General features: G+C 33.9%; 2 protein-coding genes across 2 annotated transcripts; both read left to right on the forward strand.

Annotated features, from left to right (window-relative positions):
* Positions 1 to 5,498: 5,498 nt before the first annotated feature.
* Positions 5,499 to 6,938, forward strand: LOC131178795 (protein FAR-RED IMPAIRED RESPONSE 1-like). Its single transcript, XM_058144733.1, has 2 exons — positions 5,499 to 6,183; positions 6,277 to 6,938. The coding sequence occupies exons 1-2, from the start codon at positions 5,499 to 5,501 to the stop codon at positions 6,936 to 6,938; spliced, it is 1,347 nt and encodes a 448-aa protein (XP_058000716.1).
* Positions 6,939 to 7,070: 132 nt separating this feature from the next.
* LOC131178796 (protein FAR1-RELATED SEQUENCE 3-like) lies at positions 7,071 to 7,535 on the forward strand. Its single transcript, XM_058144734.1, has one exon. It carries the CDS (start codon positions 7,071 to 7,073, stop codon positions 7,533 to 7,535), a length of 465 nt encoding a protein of 154 aa, XP_058000717.1.
* Positions 7,536 to 19,476: the final 11,941 nt, after the last annotated feature.

The raw sequence follows: 19,476 nt of genomic DNA on the forward strand, positions 1-19,476 counted from the left end.
ATTCTGGATAGAATGGTGCAGGTCAGTTTGGTGTCCCGATTTGAGTCAACAATTTCATTTGGTTAGAGGCATTTCTGGGCTTGGTGTTCTCAATGAAAGTTGTAGTCCTAGGTCTAATCTTTAGAATAATTATCTTAAACATATGTTGTCTGTCAATGATTATCCCTGTAGGCAGTACTGTAATATGTAGTCCCTAATTGATATACCAATCGATCCAAGCTATATAAATGAGTCCAGGTGTACTTTGGGCAGAATAATATTATTAAGTTTTTATAATTTCATTAATTCATGTTATTTTTATGCTTAACAATTTATTCTAATTCATTTCATCTCATATGCCTAATTATTTTATGGGCTTTTCTTTAGGTCCAGATTTGGTGCACTGTCTTTGCATAGCAAATTAACTAGGATGTAGCTACTGTTTGGCCACACTCCCTTCATAGAATTTGTTCCTTTATGTCTTATAGTCACTCAGAAATTTTTATTACAAATTTTCAAGTTTTGTAGAATTAATTATGGCTAAATTACCGGCCTGAATTCATGTACCCTGTTCTACCAGGACTCATGTTTAGATCAGAAACTTTGACTCCCATTTTGGAGTTCTTATGTTCATAATTTGAGGACCAAGTCTAAAACAAAGTTGGAGCCCTGTTTCTTAGGGTTCCAGATCTGTATGGCCCAACCCAATTGGATTTTTCTAGTAGGAGATATAGCTAAATGTGTGTTATGAGGTCAAATGGTTCTTTTGAAAATTTCCAGAATTTATATATTAACTTAACCTAGTCAATTGACCTAGTTCCCTAGGTTTTTGGATTTTGGTTAAAAGATCAATATTGTATATCTATGTCTTATAAAACTTTTGCCATTGGTTTCATTGCATTTAGATTTTTATAGACCAAGTTATGGCCATTTTGCAAAAACTGGTCGGGTGAGCTTTAGTCCAGAAAATTCTGGATAGAATGGTGCAGGTCAGTTTGGTGTCCCGATTTGAGTCAACAATTTCATTTGGTTAGAGGCATTTCTGGGCTTGGTGTTCTCAATGAAAGTTGTAGTCCTAGGTCTAATCTTTCCACTGGTTAAAATTCAGATCATTTAGACTTGTCTAGAAGAAGTTATGGCCTAATGAACATGTACTGTTCATTTGGTCAATTTTCTGGGTTCAAGGTCTGGACATCCGAATTAGGACAGTAAATTGGTCAACTTATGGACAGAATTTGGGCATGGTTTCTTCATGAAAAATGGGGCACTTTGTCCTAGGTTTCATCTCCAATTGGCCTCACACCAATTGGAGCAACACAACTCCAGTTATAACTTAAACAATGCACTGGACTCAAAGGTCCGATTTTCCTGCATAAAAATCAAGACTCCTAAACTCAATTCTCCCAACTCCACAAACTTCATTTAACATATATAGCACTTCTAATGGTCATTAAATCATCTCAACATCATCCATTTCAAGACACACATCAATTTCCTCAAAGTTAGGTAAAAAACCCTAGCTCACAATTCTTCAATTCATGTAAACACATGCCAATCAATTTGTTCATCACAATTACTCATCGATATCACTAATAAACACAAATAATTTCCTCAAAACCATCAAACCACAACTCATATAATGGCTGCTGAAATTTAGAAATTTTCTATCCCTACAAATTTCTTTTAATTTTATATCAATCTAACTTAATTTAGCAAGCTTGTCATACTTAGAAAAGAAATAGAAATAAATTAGTGCACTAACCTCTTTGAGATCAATTTAAGCTCTCCAAAACTTCAATATTTCTTCTCTTTGTTACTACCAATAGCTTTCCCAAGACTAGAAATGTATTTTTTGTGAAGGTTGTATGAAGATTTATGGAGGAAATTAAAAGAAATAAAGCTTGAAAAAAGAAGAAGCTATGGAGCTTTCTTTAGGGAATGGTTTGGCCAACTCTAGAAAATGGAAGAAGATGAGTGATTTTTGGGTTTTTTAATCTCATTTTAACCTTTTTATGAATGCTTGTTGGATAGTGATTGGCTAACAAATTTTTATTACATCATGCTTACATGTGCATGATGTCATAATCCTAATTAAATTTTATTTTCTTTTCATTTCTTTTCTACTTAATTTTAATTTAATTTGTAGCAATATTTATTCATATTTTAGATTATAATAATTATTTATTTAACTGGACAAGTTGGCCAAAAATTATCTCTGAAGACGAAATGACCAAAATGCCTTCCGTTTGGCTTAATAGACTAAAATTGTCTGTACCGATTGAAAAATTTTTCTAAACATTTTCTTGGCATTCTAATGTCATAGAAACCTCAATGACTCTTCTCTGAAGTCCCAAAAATTATTTCATGAATTTTCTCATGGGTCTGGGGTCGGTACCTGTCTTTACCGATACTTCTCCGTGCGGTCACCCATCGCTAGGGCACCGTGCGGTCACCCATCGCTAGGGCACCGGCTCATTTAACTTGATTGTATTTTTATTTTTAAAATTTTTTCTTAATTTTTTTTTTTACACTTATGTGAGTTATTTATGACTCCCCACTCTAGTCTAAATATTTTTCTAAACGTTCTAACTATTCAGACCGACACTGATCATCGAAATAGTAGAATATACGGAATTGCTACAGTTAGGGTGTTACAGTAAGGGCTATGATTGAGTTTTTTAAACAAAAAAATGAAACCCAACTAAAGCAACACATCAGACAAGAGGAGAAAATGAGGGGAGAGAGGATCGACAGTCAAGACGTTTGACCACTCTTAGACTAGACTGATATTATATTTTTTTTAAAAAAGAGAGAGGTTTTAGTAAGAGAAAGGAATTAAGCATCTAAAATTTAATTTGTGTGTCTGTGAAACCCCATTATTAAAATTCTTTTGATCAATAGGTGAAAATACAAAGACATGTAAAATCAAAATAATGTTATTTGGATGATGGTACAGATAAAAATATTATAAACCTTTATATAAATGACATATGTTTGAGCTCTCTCATACTAGACTGAGATTAAATTTTTTTAAAAAAAATATAGAAGTTTTAGTGAGAGAAAGGAACCATCTAAAATTTAATTTATATGTCTGTAAAATCCCTTTATTAAAATTCTTTTGATCAATAAGTGAAGATACAAAGACAAGTGAAATTAAAATAATATTATTTAAATGATGGTACAAAAAAAAATATTCTAAACCTTTATATAAATCACATATGACCATAACGACTATAAGTCTCCTCTTATATGAAGAAATCATCATAAATGATTAAAGTGAGTTGCTAGGTTCACTGCATATTGAATGTTTAGTCAAAATCACTACTCTTGATTCAATAGTAAAATTATTACTAGTTGATAAAAATTAATGAATTTCCTCTTCGTTAAGTAAGAGTTTAATTTTATTATAAAGTTGATAAAAATTAATGAATTTCCTCTTCGATAAGTAAGAGTTTAATTTTATTACAAAATATTATAAAATAACCTATTCTCAATATGCTAGAGAGTGCATTATTAAAATCGATTAAAAAAAATAGTTTTAAAATGTAACTTAATATTGAACCAAATAATTTTAGAAAAATAAATAATTAAATTTTAACTATATTTAAACAATATAATTTAAAAAAAGTAGTTCAAACCACACGAAATTAGAATACACTCCATATGCTCAATTTTTTAGAATATCGTCAATTTTCCAAGAAGAAATGATAAATTAATATTTAATATTTTACATTATGAAATAAGCATTTGAATAACAAATTATTAAAAATCTGTTTAGTGTTATTATTTGAATTACTATTAAAAAGTACTATATTAAATATATTAGTAAAAATTATTAAAATTATTTTCATATTAAATTTAATATATTTTAATCATAAAAATTATAAAATAATTAAAAAATATTTAAATTACTTATTTTTAATAATGTCTAAAATAATAAAATTTTAAAATGAAAACTTTAACCTTAATGCGAAATAAACTCTAATTCATGGATAATTTTTTTTAATCTAAAGATAATTTCATTCCCATTAAAAAAAAAAAAAGTCTAAACTTAAACAAACAAAACCTTTAAGCAATCGAGTGTGTGAACGATCTGACATTACAGGAGACCATAATGCCACTCGCTAAGGAAAGCACAGCCAGTGCCTCTGCTAATCGAAAAACTTGAAAATACGATCAAGCAAAGGCCACAATCATCTTCAAAATTAGAGCCGAGTCAAAAGAACTAGGAGAGAACCCTTAGACCTAGTTGAGCCATAACCCAAAAACTATACAAATAGAGAATCATCAAACAGTAAGATAGAGCTCTTTTGGCACTCTCAAAATCATTTAAGTGATCGGATGCTTCATCTATGATATCATGTATGTCCCTGGAGGTACTAGAGGTACCAAAGCCACACCAAATTCAAAGATACGCAACCTAACTCAAAAGTATCAACCACATAATACAAATCCTAGCACCATGAAAATCAACTCAAAATCACAACCCACATAGTGGCTTATCTAGTAGGTATCGGTACATGCAGGTCGAAACAAGCCTATCCATGAAGCACATCCAACCAAAAAAACCCAAAAGGATATTTTACAAATCAAGCCTAGAGAGAGGGAAAGGAAACCCACATTCCAGGGTTAGGGGAAGGCCAACCCTACTCAGAAGGGAAAGGAAAAAGCAACATCTAGCAAATGAAGACTTCTGAAGCTAAAAAAAAAAAAAAAAGAGGGAAGTTTCTATCTCCCCGTGATAGAGAGAGAAGAGGCAGTATATGGAATTAAATAAAGTGGCAGTGAAAAATTACAGACAAGAAGTCCTCCATTACAGGGAATGAATCCCATAAATTTCAGACACAGATCTATTAAAAATAAATAAATAAAACTATGATATGCTTCTAACAATGCTTCTAACAAAACTGGCAAATGTATGCTCAAAAGCTTAGGGGACAAAATAAAGAGAAAGCTTGGATAAAAAGAGAATATGGTTCAGAAAGTGACAACATTTGTCCATAAAAAAAAAAGGTGCATGTATTATTATTATTATTATTATCTTTGTCTTTATTAAAAAATAATTAATATTTAATTTCATTAAATATTTTAATCATTTCATCTTTTTAAAATTTGAGTGCTGCTAAATAGCTCAATTTGAGCTGGCTCAAATGGTATTAATGTACGTAGTTTTACTATTATACCCTTAAAAGAAAGAGAGGAAACAATTTAAAAATGGCTTCAAAGCTTGGAGCTGGTGAGATAGCTCATTTCATGGCTCATGCAAAGGAAAGCGTGCATGCAACAAGCTATTATTGCTTGCAGCTATGCACACCATTCAAGAACTGATGATTCGATGAGTGTGTCTACTGCATTAATGCATGCACATATGAGCTAACACATGCAGCAGTGATGAGCATTCCTTGTTTTTGCCTTCCTTAAAATATTTTCATTCTTTGTTTTTGCCTTCCTTAAAATATTTTCATTCTTTGTTTTTTCTTTTAAAGTTGATTCATTCTCTCAGTTTTTTCAATTTTTTTATGGCGGGGTTAAGTCAGGGAAGGTCATATCGTAGGCAATTGTTTGATGAGATATTTGATTTTAGTGAAGATGATAGTTTGTTCACTGAAGATGTGGAGGAAGATGAATCAGCTGGTGATCAAGATATGAACGAAGGAGGCATTAGAGCAGTAGCAAACACTAATGCTATTGAAGAAGGTCCTCTAACAGGGATGTTATTTCCTTGTATCAGCACTATGTTCAACTTCTATAAAGAACATGCTAGATTGAAAGGTTTTAGTGTTTTCAAAAGATCAGCAGTTAATGTACGGGGTGGATCTCGCAAATATCAAACAATTAGTTGCGATAAAGGAAGGAAAGCAATTGGTGCGAAATCATCAAAAAGGATAAATTGTCCTGCAAAGATTAATGCAATCCTAAGAGAAAATGGAATGTGGCAGATTTCAAAAGTTATTTCAAGTCACAATCACGAATTGGAACCTTCTATGTCTAGATTGATGGTTGCTCACAGGTCACTGAATATGGATATGAAGAGGAGATTGGAGGCAAACGATATAGCTGGCATAAGACCCGCAAAAAGCATTAGGTTGCTTGAAGTTCAAGCAGGTGGACCAGAAAATTTAAGCTGTTTGTCAAAGGATTGTCGAAACTTCATTGAGCGAAAGAGGAGGCTACGACTTGGTGATGGTGATGCTGAGGCTATACGTAAGTTGTTTGTGAGAATGCAACGAAACGATCCTGAGTTTTTCTATTCATTTGATCTTAATGATGATTCCAGGCTTTCAAATGTTCTATGAGTTCATCCTCGTAGTCGAGCTGCTTACGAGGAATTCAATGATGTTGTTAGTTTTGACACTACTTACCTTGTTAATCGATACAAGTTGCCATTTGCCACCATTGTTGGAGTAAATCATCATGGGCAATCTATTTTATTAGGATGCGCCTTGATCTCACATGAAGATGTAAACACTTTTAAGTGGTTGTTCATGACGTGGCTTGAAGCAATGGAAGATGTTCATCCTAATTCTATTCTTACAGATCAATGCGAGAGCATGAGGAAAGCCATTAGGGAGGTAATGCCTAATACTAGACACAGATTTTGCTTGTGGCATATATTATGCAAGGTACCTGAGAAGTTTAAGGGTGTTACTGATTATGATAGTGCATGCCTTGAGTTTAAAGCTGTAATATATGATAGCTTAACCATCGAGATGTTTGCGAGAAATTGGAATGAGTTTGTGGTGAAGCATGGGTTGGAAAGAAATGAATGGCTTTCCAAACTATATGTTGATAGGGAGTATTGGGTTCCAATTTATCTCAATCACACATTTTGGGCTGGAATGGTTTCGACTCAAAGGAGTGAGAGCATGCATGCCTATTTTGATGGGTATGTTAACTCAATGAGCACACTAAAGCAATTTGTGGAGCAAGATGAGATTGCTATGTGTGACAAGAATTAATAGGTTTTCTTTGCTGATTTCAAATCAAAAAACACAGTTGTAAATTGCATATCTGTTTTTAAATGGGAACAACAGTTTCAAAAGGCATTTACTAATTCAATATTCAAGCTCGTTCAAGAGGAGATTAAACGAATGTGGTATTGCCATGTCATTCAGCCAACTGAAGAGGGAAGGCGTGAAGCAGATAATGAGCCAGGAATTGAGAGACATAAAATTATGGAGAAATCCATAATCAACAACTGGTTTCATAGGGAGTTTGTTTATGATGTAGAGTACAGGGAAAATGGCCAATATTTCAGCTGCAATTGTAAGAAATTCGAATCAAAAGGAATATTGTGCTGCCATATCATGAGGTTGATGTCACTCAAAGACATAAAGTTCATCAACGAACGATATTTGCTTAGGCGATGGAGAAAAGATGTTAATCGTGTCCATAGTAAAAAGTTTTTTCACGGAGGGTACCCACATATGACAGAGGAGTTTGAGAAATACAGGGAGATGGAGAGGTTATTTCAAGAAGCATCCGATTTGGCTTACGATGACAATAAGATCAAATTTGTGAAACAACGGTTGGTTGAATTGAAGCGGATTTATTGAGTGGAATGATGGAATGATTGCTCCTACCAAGAATGCACAAAGTTACTATTGACACTAACAATGTTGATGAAAACGAAGAAAATGAAAGAGTTATTCTTAATCCACATGTGACTCGTAGTCGTGGACGCCACGAATAAACAGCAGATCGATGGGAGATCACTCAACGAGCAAATTCGTAGGAATAGAAACAAGGAAGGGGCAAAGTGAGAGGTCACCAAGAAACAATATTAACTCGAATATTGCCGAAAGGGTATATATATATTTTTTAAATCAAGACTAATGTTATCTATTTCATTTTTTTAGATATTTCATGTAACTTGTGTCCTTTTACATGTAAAGGTTGGGCGCATAATAGCCAAACACCAGTGCACCAAACACAAGGAAATGTTGCTGATGTCGTAATTAATCCGATTGTCGTGGAACTATACCAAGCCATCATAGTATTAGGCATTAAGGAACCCATTATACTACTAAGCATTACAATGGAACGTTAAGAAATTAGAATAGTATCATCAATGTAATAGCAATTTTTTAAATTTTATTACAACTTATCTTATGAAATAGTCAGAGTTGCGTTTATAACTTATCAAAATTAGTTAGCTAATTTTAGTCTGCTTCTGCTTCTTATGTAAGCAAGACGTAGCATATTATATAATTTATTATAACTCGTGTAAGATCATTTTTCTTGTTAAGTTGAGATTACATTTCTGGATTATAATCATAGCCATGGTCGGACAGTGCTAAATGGCACAAATGTTGTGGCACAAATAGCACAAATGCTTATAAAATGACATAACTATCCTTATTAAAATTTTGAATGGAAGAGATGTCAAGAGACAGAGTATAATTTGAATTTTCATTATCTCTCTTCTATCTAACAACTACTTGAGTAAATAGGATGAGAGTTCCCATGCTTTTCTTGAGCTACCCACCATAATTAATATTATGTGAGTTCCAATTAATATTTTAATAATTAAGTGTTTATTATTTATGATAACACATAATAATAATTAAATATTATTTCTCATTAATTTAAAATAAAATATTTATATTATATATAAGATTTTGAAAAAATTTTATCATCTTAAGTTAACTTTTAAGATATAATTAGATTTAATTTATTTTCTTAAATATGATATCAGATTGAATTACTTATAAATGTGTTTGTCTATAAATTTTATCTTCAGATATTCATATTCTAAATATGTTCTCCTTGAGACTTTTAGAGTGAATTAAACTCAATTTATTTTTTTAATTTTAAATTTTTAAGAACCTCTTTTAACAAAATTTCGGTGAATTAAAAAAATGATATAGGGAGATTTATTTCAATAGAGAAGACTAGTAAAGACATGCACCCCATCTACATATAAAAATGTAAACAGAATCATTCAAGTCATGTTCACTTTTTCTTTGTTTGAAATAATTTTCTTGGTTTCTTTCCTCGGCACATGCGATGACTTTGGCTCTAATAGCTGTGTCTCTTGCTTCGGAAACCATGCTGTATGGACAAATTACCGCACATGCACGCCCCCTAATTAATTTATTTTCTTTCCATTTCTTTATTTTTTAATCTAAGAAAGGAAAATAAATCCAAAAAGACAAATTGACTAAGAGGACACACTATAAAGCCATTAAAAAAAAGGACAGTGCTAAATGGCACAAATGTTGTGGCACAAATAGCACAAATGCTTATAAAATGACATAACTATCCTTATTAAAATTTTGAATGGAAGAGATGTCAAGAGATAGAGTATAATTTGAATTTTCATTATCTCTCTTCTATCTAACAACTACTTGAGTAAATAGGATGAGAGTTCCCATGCTTTCCTTGAGCTACCCACCATAATTAATATTATGTGAGTTCCAATTACCTTTTTGAAAAAGTTTAAAGAAGTATACTATTGTTTTATTGAACAAACCCTTATTTGTATCTATCTTCATCTTCTTTCTAAGAAACTCTTTATTGTAAAGCATTGTATCTATCTTTATCACCTTAGTAGATGGGACGGTAAAACAATAAATAAGCCTCAAGCTACAAAATGTCGAGAGGGGGGTGCTAGAGATCAAGCTGGAGTGCTTTCCTCTTACTCAATAGTTAATGCATATACACCAATTCTGTCAATTAGAAGATGCATAATTGGAACAAATGTTTAGCCTGCTGTTATTTATATATAACATCCTATGTATTCTTATAAGGACTTAATTTTCACAAATGAGGAAAAGCATTCCATCAGAATTTTAATATATTGCAGATATGCAATAACTTGAGTTTGAAAAGCAAAGGCTTGGTAACATGCGCAATTCATATACAATAGCAGTCCCCAAGCCAATGAAAATAGTACTGCAAAAAAAAAAAATCCAGCTTCCAAACTTGGTAAGGATAAAAATTATGGCAAAACATTCGACACACATAGAGGATAGCATAGCATATTGTCTCATGAAACATAAACTTAGCATACTATATACATAAGACAACACCAAAAAGGACCCTATCCAAACTGTAGCTACTGCCCAGCCCTTGTAATTTCAGTTTGAAACTCAATCCTATAGTCATCAGCCACTGTCAAAGTGAATTCCACCTCATCATCCTTTCCCAATTGGTTTTCCTGCACAAATGCACGCCATACTTTTTCAAACCTTGCTTTCTTGAAGACTCCCTCTTGACTAAACCGAGTCACATACTGAACTTGAAATTGTTTATGCACACCAGGTACTTGTATGTGAACCAACCTCCCATTCAAGCCAAGAAACGTCTTCGCAAATTCAATTGGAATATTCTAGTAAATAAAACAAGATACATTTTATACATGTCAATAACTATTTGAAAAATAATTTACATAATCAATAAAGTTTTCAACATAATTCGTAAATGGCTAGTTTACCACTTTGTATTTCCAATCAGCGGTGTTCATCACAGACACAAAGTTTGACTGAGTAGGAAGGGGTTCTGCATCAGGATTACTGTTGTGCTCTATAAAAAACATGGAATTTAATAATAATAAAGAGAAAAACAAAGCAAGTTCTTATTATTTTATTGGTTGCATGAAAGAAATAAAAAAAAAAAAACTCATAATGCGAAAGTCAGCACATTCACCTATTACATCATCATCATCTGAAGATATTTGAATTACTTCCGGAAATGGTGGAAATCCATAATCAATCTCAACTCCTTTTTTATCGAACATTAACATCTCAACCTGCTGTGTACTGATGACAGAAAATATGATACAGAACTTCTGTTTCAACTTGTAGTATTTGATAAGTTCATCAACACCATCTGTAAAATATAAATTCCCATCTTTCTCATCCACTACAACCGCAACCTGCCATGAGTGACCTTCCAAACCTTTGACAAAAAGTGTTATGGTATCAAAATTTAAATCGCCCAGCAGATGAGTAACATGATTTGGAATCCTCTGTATATGTCGAAAAAAATGGATGAGAAACAAATATCATATCAGCATCAGTAAATTATCACTTATTTCTATTTTATATTGACTAAAGAAAAAAAAATTAGATAAAAGGATATAAAGAGCTTACGATCCTGCTAGTGTTGCGTTCAACAATGAAATAGAACCTATCCTTTTCTCCCATGGTGCTCTTAAGAGAGGATTCTTTCTCTTTCAGTTAAAAATGAACGAGGACGTCGACCGTTTATTAATGTTTGAAAGGAAAGATCTCACCATTTTCGATTCTCTCTCTCAATCTCTACGTTAGGTAGATCTTTGAACGTTTATTATTGTTTGAAGGGAACTTAATGGCAGTCAACAAACCCTCTCAACACTCATCTGGATATTAATTGCCCATTTAATAAACGGAAATGTAGTGGGAATAGTGATATTAAAAAGGAAAAAAAATATGACACAGGGAGGGTTCGAACCCTTGACCATGCTGGGAAGCATGCACCAGTGCCAATCGGGCTATTAGCCCTCATCCAATAATTTCTTCAATGGAAATGACTTTATCTTGTTAAGGTGTGTTTTAAAGGGGAAAAAAAAAAAGAATCTGACACTGGGAGGGTTCGAACCCTTAACCATGCTGGGAAGCATGCGCCAGTGCCAGTCGGGCTATTAGCCCTCATCCGATAATCTTTTGTATGAAAAATATATATACACACAAGAGTTATTAAAAAATCAACACATATATTGATTTATACATTTCTATATCTCTCTCCACATGTTTATCTCTCTCTCCCTTTATTTATCTTTATATATGTGATAATCTTAATATCTCTGCCTATAACTCTTTTTATTTCTATCATTCTCTAAATATCTTTGACTATCTCACTCTATATTTATCTTGTTAAGGTGTGTTTTAAAAGGAAAAAAAAAAAAGAATCTGACACTGGGAGGGTTCGAACCCTTAACCATGCTGGGAAGCATGCGCCAGTGCCAGTCGGGCTATTAGCCCTCATCCGATAATCTTTTGTATGAAAAATATATATACACACACAAGAGTTATTAAAAAATAAACACATATATTGATTTATATATTTCTATATCTCTCTCTCCACATGTTTATCTCTCTCTCCCTTTATTTATTTTTATATATGTGATAATCTTAATATCTCTGCCTATAACTCTTTTTATTTCTATCATTCTCTAAATATCTTTGACTATCTTCCTCTATATTTAAATTAAAAACAATGATTTAATGATGATAATGGTGACAATATTGTACACATGGTGATTATAGCAGTGGTGTTGATTTAATTATTGATGGTCGTATTGGTGATTATTCTAATAGTAGTGAAGTGGTGTTAATAATATAATTCAATCATTTTTTATGACTTATTAGCATTTGATTTTCTTCCCCTATCACAAATGATACAATAATATTTCTGGCACTTCAAACATGATTTTTTTACAACACTAATACCTTGCAATATCGTGTGCGCTTGGTAAAACAATGGCGCCAAGATTTGTTTACCATTTTCCCTCCCAATATTCCCTCCATTCATGTGGAGGGTGAGTTAGACAATTTACATCCATTTGTGCCATTTGTGACATTTTTTTTTGCGCCAAAAAACATTTCCTTTTAATTAATAGAGAGCTACCATATCAACAAAATTAAAAAGGATATTTCATTGTTTTTAACAAAATAACACGCTTAAACTGCTCAATAATAATCCGAAAGAAAAAAACCATTGGCACTGGATATCAATGCAAGTTTAAAACAATATCCATCAAATGAACCATTAAAATTTGAAATAGTAACAATTTAAATATAATGACCCATGCGGATGATGTAAATGAAGAAGCTTGATTTTTCCATAATCGATTGGATGAAGGTGCACTCATCGCTTTCTCTAGTCCATAGAATCTAACAAACCGAACCCATCCCTTTGCAATTCTTGCTTTCGCTTTGGCTTCTTTCCACGTTTGGATGTCTCCTCTGTACAAACATACCCAAGTTTAAATGGCATGGGATGATCTAATCTTCGTCCAGGTTTAGGCAGCTTCCACACAATGATTGTGGTTCTGTCTCGTCCAATAAATTGCACAGCTTCAAGTGCAGGGATATCCTTTCCAAATAAAGTTGACACCATTAGAAGTAATAAAAAAAAAATCCAATTGAAATTGTGTATACAGAAAATTAATGTACTACAAATGATAGTAAAGCATACCACTTTATATTTCCAATCGTAATTCTTGCAAACAAATTTAAATGACCATTGAGAAGGATTGACATGGTTCTGTGATACCAAATGATCTACACGGTAGTATAAATCATTTAAGCAATTGCGTATCAATTCATTCTCATGAACATCTACATGGCAGGACAAATAATTAAACAATTGCGTAACAATTCATTCTTATGAATAGCATATAATTTGGTAAGAAAAAAATTGAAATTTCTCACCTGTATTTAGATTTGCATGCATTGTATTTTGATAAACATTGGTTAGCCCTATGTTATGCTCTTGCGTCCTCTTAGGGTAGTAAATCTCTCTACCACCAGAATTGATTATGACCACTTTAAATTCATATGGAGGATTGAAAGTGAAGATCAATTTGTAGTTCAGTTCTACTTTGTGGTAATCCATGAATTCTGATAATCCCTTGTCAATTATAGATACTCCTAGTCCTGCTTGACTAGCACTTCCTGTGTTTCATTTGATGGTGTGCGCAAATGAAATGTCGCTTGAAATTGTTCCATTCTCTCTTAAAAACCTTGACGGATTAACTTAGAAGAACACAAACACAAAAGATGATAGATGATAGATGAAAGAGGTACGTGAATCATACATAACAGATGATAGATGAAGGTTTCACTTACCATGGATTCGAATTTGATTACATCCTCAGTTATACGAACCTCAAATGTGTCTGACATTATTGCTTCGATTGATAGGATAAAGATTTGAGAGAGGAGGGTATGATACTCGTTTGTCAGCTAACAATTACGGATAGATATGTGAATCAGATGTGTTTTTGGGTGGTAGATATGTTTTAGGGTGATACTTGAATAATGAGCATGGGAAAGGGATGAGCATGCCATTGAAAATTGGAGATGGCAATTACTTTTGACGGCTCAAAGATCTTTATTGGTCAAACAGATATGTCCAACATTGTCATTGGAAATATGCAATGGAATTAATAAAAACTTATTGTTGAATATGAATGGCTCACACTAAGTAAATGTTGGCGTTAAGGGCAAATTTTTTGAATCAATATGGGTCGGTTTGGTTTCAAGAAAAAAACTTGTGTTCAATTCAGATCGAACCAATACACATAAATTCGAATGCTCCGCCCAATTATGCATTTAATTATGTCATTTTTTAATTAAATGTTAATATTATGTTTGTAACAAAATTACTTTTATATAAATTTGAAATTTAAAATTTAAGTAATTACCATATTAAATTTTATATTAATTTTTATAATAATAACTCTATATATTAAAGTATAGTAGTGGTGGTGGTGATGGTGTGATGGTGGTAGTGGTGGTGGTGGTGTTAGAGTTATATGCTATAAGTTATATAATATGCTATGTTATACTATTTTAAGTAAAGTTATATTATATAAAATTAAAATATAAATTTAAGTAAAATAAATAGAATATTAAAATTGATAGCAGTGGTGTAATGGTGGTGGTGGTAGGGGTGGTGGTGGTGCTGGTGGAGTGGTGATGTTGGAGTGGTGGTGGTGGTGGTGGTGGTGGTGTAAGAGCGGTGGCAGTGGTGGTGGAGTGGTGGGGGTGGTGGTGGTGATGGAGTAGTAGGGGTGGTGATAGGGTGTTGGTGGTGGTGGTATTGGTGGAGGTGGTAGTGATAGGGTGATGGTGGTGGTGGAGTGGTGGGGGTAGTGGTGGTGCTGGTGGAGTGGTGGGGGTTGTGGTGGTGGTGCTGGTGGTAGTGGAGTGATAGTGGAAGTGGTGGTGGTGTTGGAGTTATATGCTATAAGTTATATAATATGCTATGTTATACTATTTTAAGTAAAGTTATATTATATAAAATTAAAATATAAATTTAACTAAAATAAATAGAATATTAAAATTGATATTAAAATTGATTGCAGTGGTGTAATGGTGGTGGTGGTGCTGGTGGAGTGGTGATGTTGGAGTCGTGGTGGTGGTGTAATAGTGGTGGCAGTGGTGGTGGAGTGGTGGGGGTGGTGGTGGCGATGGAGTAGTAGGGGTGGTGATAGGGTATTGGTGGTGGTGGTATTGGTGGAGGTGGTAGTGATAGGGTGATGGTGGTGGTGGAGTGGTGGGGGTAGTGGTGGCGATGGAGTAGTAGGGGTGGTGATAGGGTATTGGTGGTGGTGGTATTGGTGGAGGTGGTAGTGATAGGGTAATGGTGGTGGTGGAGTGGTGGGGGTAGTGGTGGCGATGGAGTAGTAGGGGTGGTGATAGGGTATTGGTGGTGGTGGTATTGGTGGAGGTGGTAGTGATAGGGTAATGGTGGTGGTGGAGTGGTGGGGGTAGTGGTGGCGATGGAGTAGTAGGGGTGGTGATAGGGTATTGGTGGTGGTGGTATTGGTGGAGGTGGTAGTGATAGGGTAATGGTGGTGGTGGCACCACCACCACAACCCCCACCACCACCACTCCACCACCACCATTGGAGTGGTGGGGGTAGTGGTGGTGGGGGTTGTGGTGGTGGTGCCACCACCACCACCACCACCACCACCACCACTATCACTCCACTACCGCCACCACCACCACCACCACCACCACCACTTTACCACTACTACCACCACTATCACCGCTACTACCACCACCACTACTACTATCACTCTACCACCACTCCATCACCACCACCACCACCCCCACAGCTGTTCCCACCACTATCACAGTACCACCACCACCACCACCCACCACCACCACTATCACTCCACCACTGCCACCACCACCACTATCACTCTACCACCACCACCACCACCACCACCACCACCACTCTAACACTACTACCACCACTATCACTCTACTACTACCACCACCATCACTCTACTACTACCACCACCACTACTACTATCACTCTACCACCACTCCATCACCACCACCACCACCACCACCTCTGTTCCCACCACTATCACACTACCACCACCACCACCACCCACCACCACCACTGCCACCACCACCACTATCACTCTACCACCACCACCACCACCACCACCACCACTCTACCACTACTACCACCACCATCACTCTACTACTACCACCACCACTACTACTATCACTCTACCACCACTCCATCACCACCACCACCACCACCACCTCTGTTGCCACCACTATCACACTAACACCACCACCACCACCACCACCACTCCATCACCACCACCATTATCATTATACCACCACTATCACTCCACCACCACTACCACTCTACCACCACCACTATCACTCCACCATCGCCACCGCCACTATCGCTCTACCACCACCATCACCACCACTACCACCATCACTTCACCACTACCACCACCACCACCACCACCACCACTATCACACCACAACTATCACTGCACCATTACTACCACTCTATCACCACCACCACCACCAATACCCTATCACCACCACCACCACCTCCGTTGCTGCCACTATCACACTACCACCACTACTTCAACAACACCACTCCACCACCGCCGCTATCACTCCTCCACCACTATTAAATAATTTAATATATATTCTTAAATTGATATATATAATTTATATATTGAAATTTATATCATATTTCAATATTTTATATATTGAAAAAATATAAATATAACTAGTTTAACCGTCACCCTACCCACACTAATCTAGCACCTCCATCATTATCACTCCACCGCCACTATTAAATTTCAAACCAATTTTAATATGATAATTACTTTAATATCAATATTTATTGTTATAATATTTAATTTCATTTTTGAAATGCTATTTACTTCACTCAAATTAATATATATCAAATTTATATCATATTTCAAGTTAAAAAAAAATAAATATAACTTATAGTATAACTTAACATTAAAAATCAATATCTCTTATCTTATAACAAACATATTATATGTCATAACTTATAGTGTATAATATCTCTATATTTGCATATTTCCCATAGCATTAAATCAAAGATATTAATCGGATTGAATAACGCAATTCCCTTGCTTTTGGAGATAGAACCACCATAACTCATCTCTTATCTCTACTCTCTCCCTATTATCATTCTACGCTCCCTATTATCATTCAACGGTTTCTCAATTCCAACAGAGCAGATAGTATTAATTATTATATCTTTATTTATTAAAATAATATTTTTAATTTATTTAAAATATAAAATAAAATAATTAAAAATTTAAAGAAAATTTGGACGCTACTATAAGTAGCGTCCAACTTTTCTTAAATATTTTTAATTATTTATTTTTTTTAATTTTAATTTTTTATTTTATTAAATTTTAATTTAATTTTAAATTAAAAAATAATATTTATAATAAAAATATTATAATATATAATATTATATATTATAATTTTATTTATTAAAATAATATTTATATTTTATTTAAAATATAAAATAAAATAATTAAAAATTAAAAAAAAAAGGTTGGACGCTACTATAGGTAGCGTCCAACCTTTAAATTTTTTTTTAATTTATTTTTTATTATTTAAAGGAAAGCTAGCGCCCACTTTCCTTGTAAATTTTGATGCGACGCTATTATAAATAGCGTCCAACCTTAAAAACGCTTATTATAATTAGCGCCCCGCACTCATCTCGCCCAATTTCAGAACTCACCCCTTTTGGTAATTATCTTCCAACGCACCTTTTTTTGGTATTATTTTGTTTTCGATTACACATTTTTTGTCAAAAGCCCCTTATTTCGGCCTTGTGTGTTTTCTTTGTTTGGCTAAGGGACAATAGGGTTATTTTAGTTGGATGTGATGGGTTTTTAAACTATCTTTCATAAGACAATATGCTCTGATTTCCTTTGTTTTTTAATGTCAATGTCAAACATTATAAATAACCATTGTTGTCACTTCTAATGTTCTTCCTTTTCTTTTATAACCAGATAATCCTTGCTTATGTTAGTAAAGCATAATAATTGAAAAACTATAATTTTTCTACTTGTTTGCTATAAAGCACTAAGAGCACCATCCGCTTATCGCATTTTATCAAGATTTCTTTATCTAATTTGAAAGTGGTGTTAAATATCTCTTTAAGCAAAGATTGTAGAAGAATATTGAACTAAAGCCTAGCATAAAAGGCACATAAAACAACAATCATTATCATGTAAACCACCATAATTTTAAAACAACCCAATAAAGCACACAATATGCAACTAATAATAACAGAGACTCACCAAATTTGAAGAAGCAAGTACACACCAACAAGCCGACAGATGAGAAAAGCAAACAAGTGGATGACAAACAACCTAAGGACACTGGACAAAAATAGATAAAACAATCTCATAACCATAGAATGAATAAGCCAACACAATCAACAAAATAATTTTTCGTGATCTGCTTTCTCATAAGCATAATCATTAAAATAGAATCAGTATATCCACCACAATGAATGTCCATTGCATGTCTATCATGCATGCACGTTAAACTAAGCTAAGAACCCTATGTGAGAGCTACTTTACTCCAGCCACCAACATGTCTTATTAAGTCTCACGTTAAACAATGAAACATTCATTCCCAAAGTAAAAGTCTCCACGCTCAACATATATATATGGAGATTAACGGAGTTTAGTGGTATCAATCTAATTACATTCATTAGCTCAATTCTTTCCCATGGATACAACACCACAGAGAAGGATTAGGAGGTCCATTAACTAGCCCGCATCTCCGGCAACGCTGGAAACAATGTACAATAGCACTAAGCAACAGTTGGAAGAGCTAAAACCGAAGTGAATCACATCTGAAAAGATTGGTTCTTGATATGGGTAAGGAATACATCATCGCTACCTTATTGGATGAGCCACCACTCTTGAAGTCTTATGATATCTTCCTTCGCTTGCCTCAAACAAATGGAAATTCAACAAACAATGACAACAATGTTATTATCATCTCTCGATACCTCAAGATCTGCTCAATCATTACCCTGTTGAGTCATTACCTCATCTTTGAATGAAGAACGTGTCAAGTTGGCGTCTTGTGTGAAGCTATGGAAAGGATTTGTTTTCTAATTCTATGTTTCGTGGATATGTTTTGTTATCTATGGTTATGTTTCATATATTAGCTTGTTATCTTGGTTATCTTATTCCAGTGTCCGGTTTCTATATTATAATATTTCTTTTGTATTTTTTTTTTGTTTTCTTTTTTGTTAATGATGTGCTATGTTCCATGTTGTGTTAAATAATGTCTTATTTTGCTCAAACACGAAAAATGATTATGTTTTATAAAGATAAAGATTTGAAACTCTAAATGTTATATGTAAATATAAAACTAAGACCTTAAAATCTAAAAGCTATAGCCTCCATGATTCAACAAGAAAGATTAGTAAGGTGATCCTTCAAACGTGGCT

The sequence above is a fragment of the Hevea brasiliensis genome, chromosome 3 (genome assembly GCF_030052815.1).
Source record: "Hevea brasiliensis isolate MT/VB/25A 57/8 chromosome 3, ASM3005281v1, whole genome shotgun sequence".
NCBI classification, from domain to species: domain Eukaryota; kingdom Viridiplantae; phylum Streptophyta; class Magnoliopsida; order Malpighiales; family Euphorbiaceae; genus Hevea; species Hevea brasiliensis.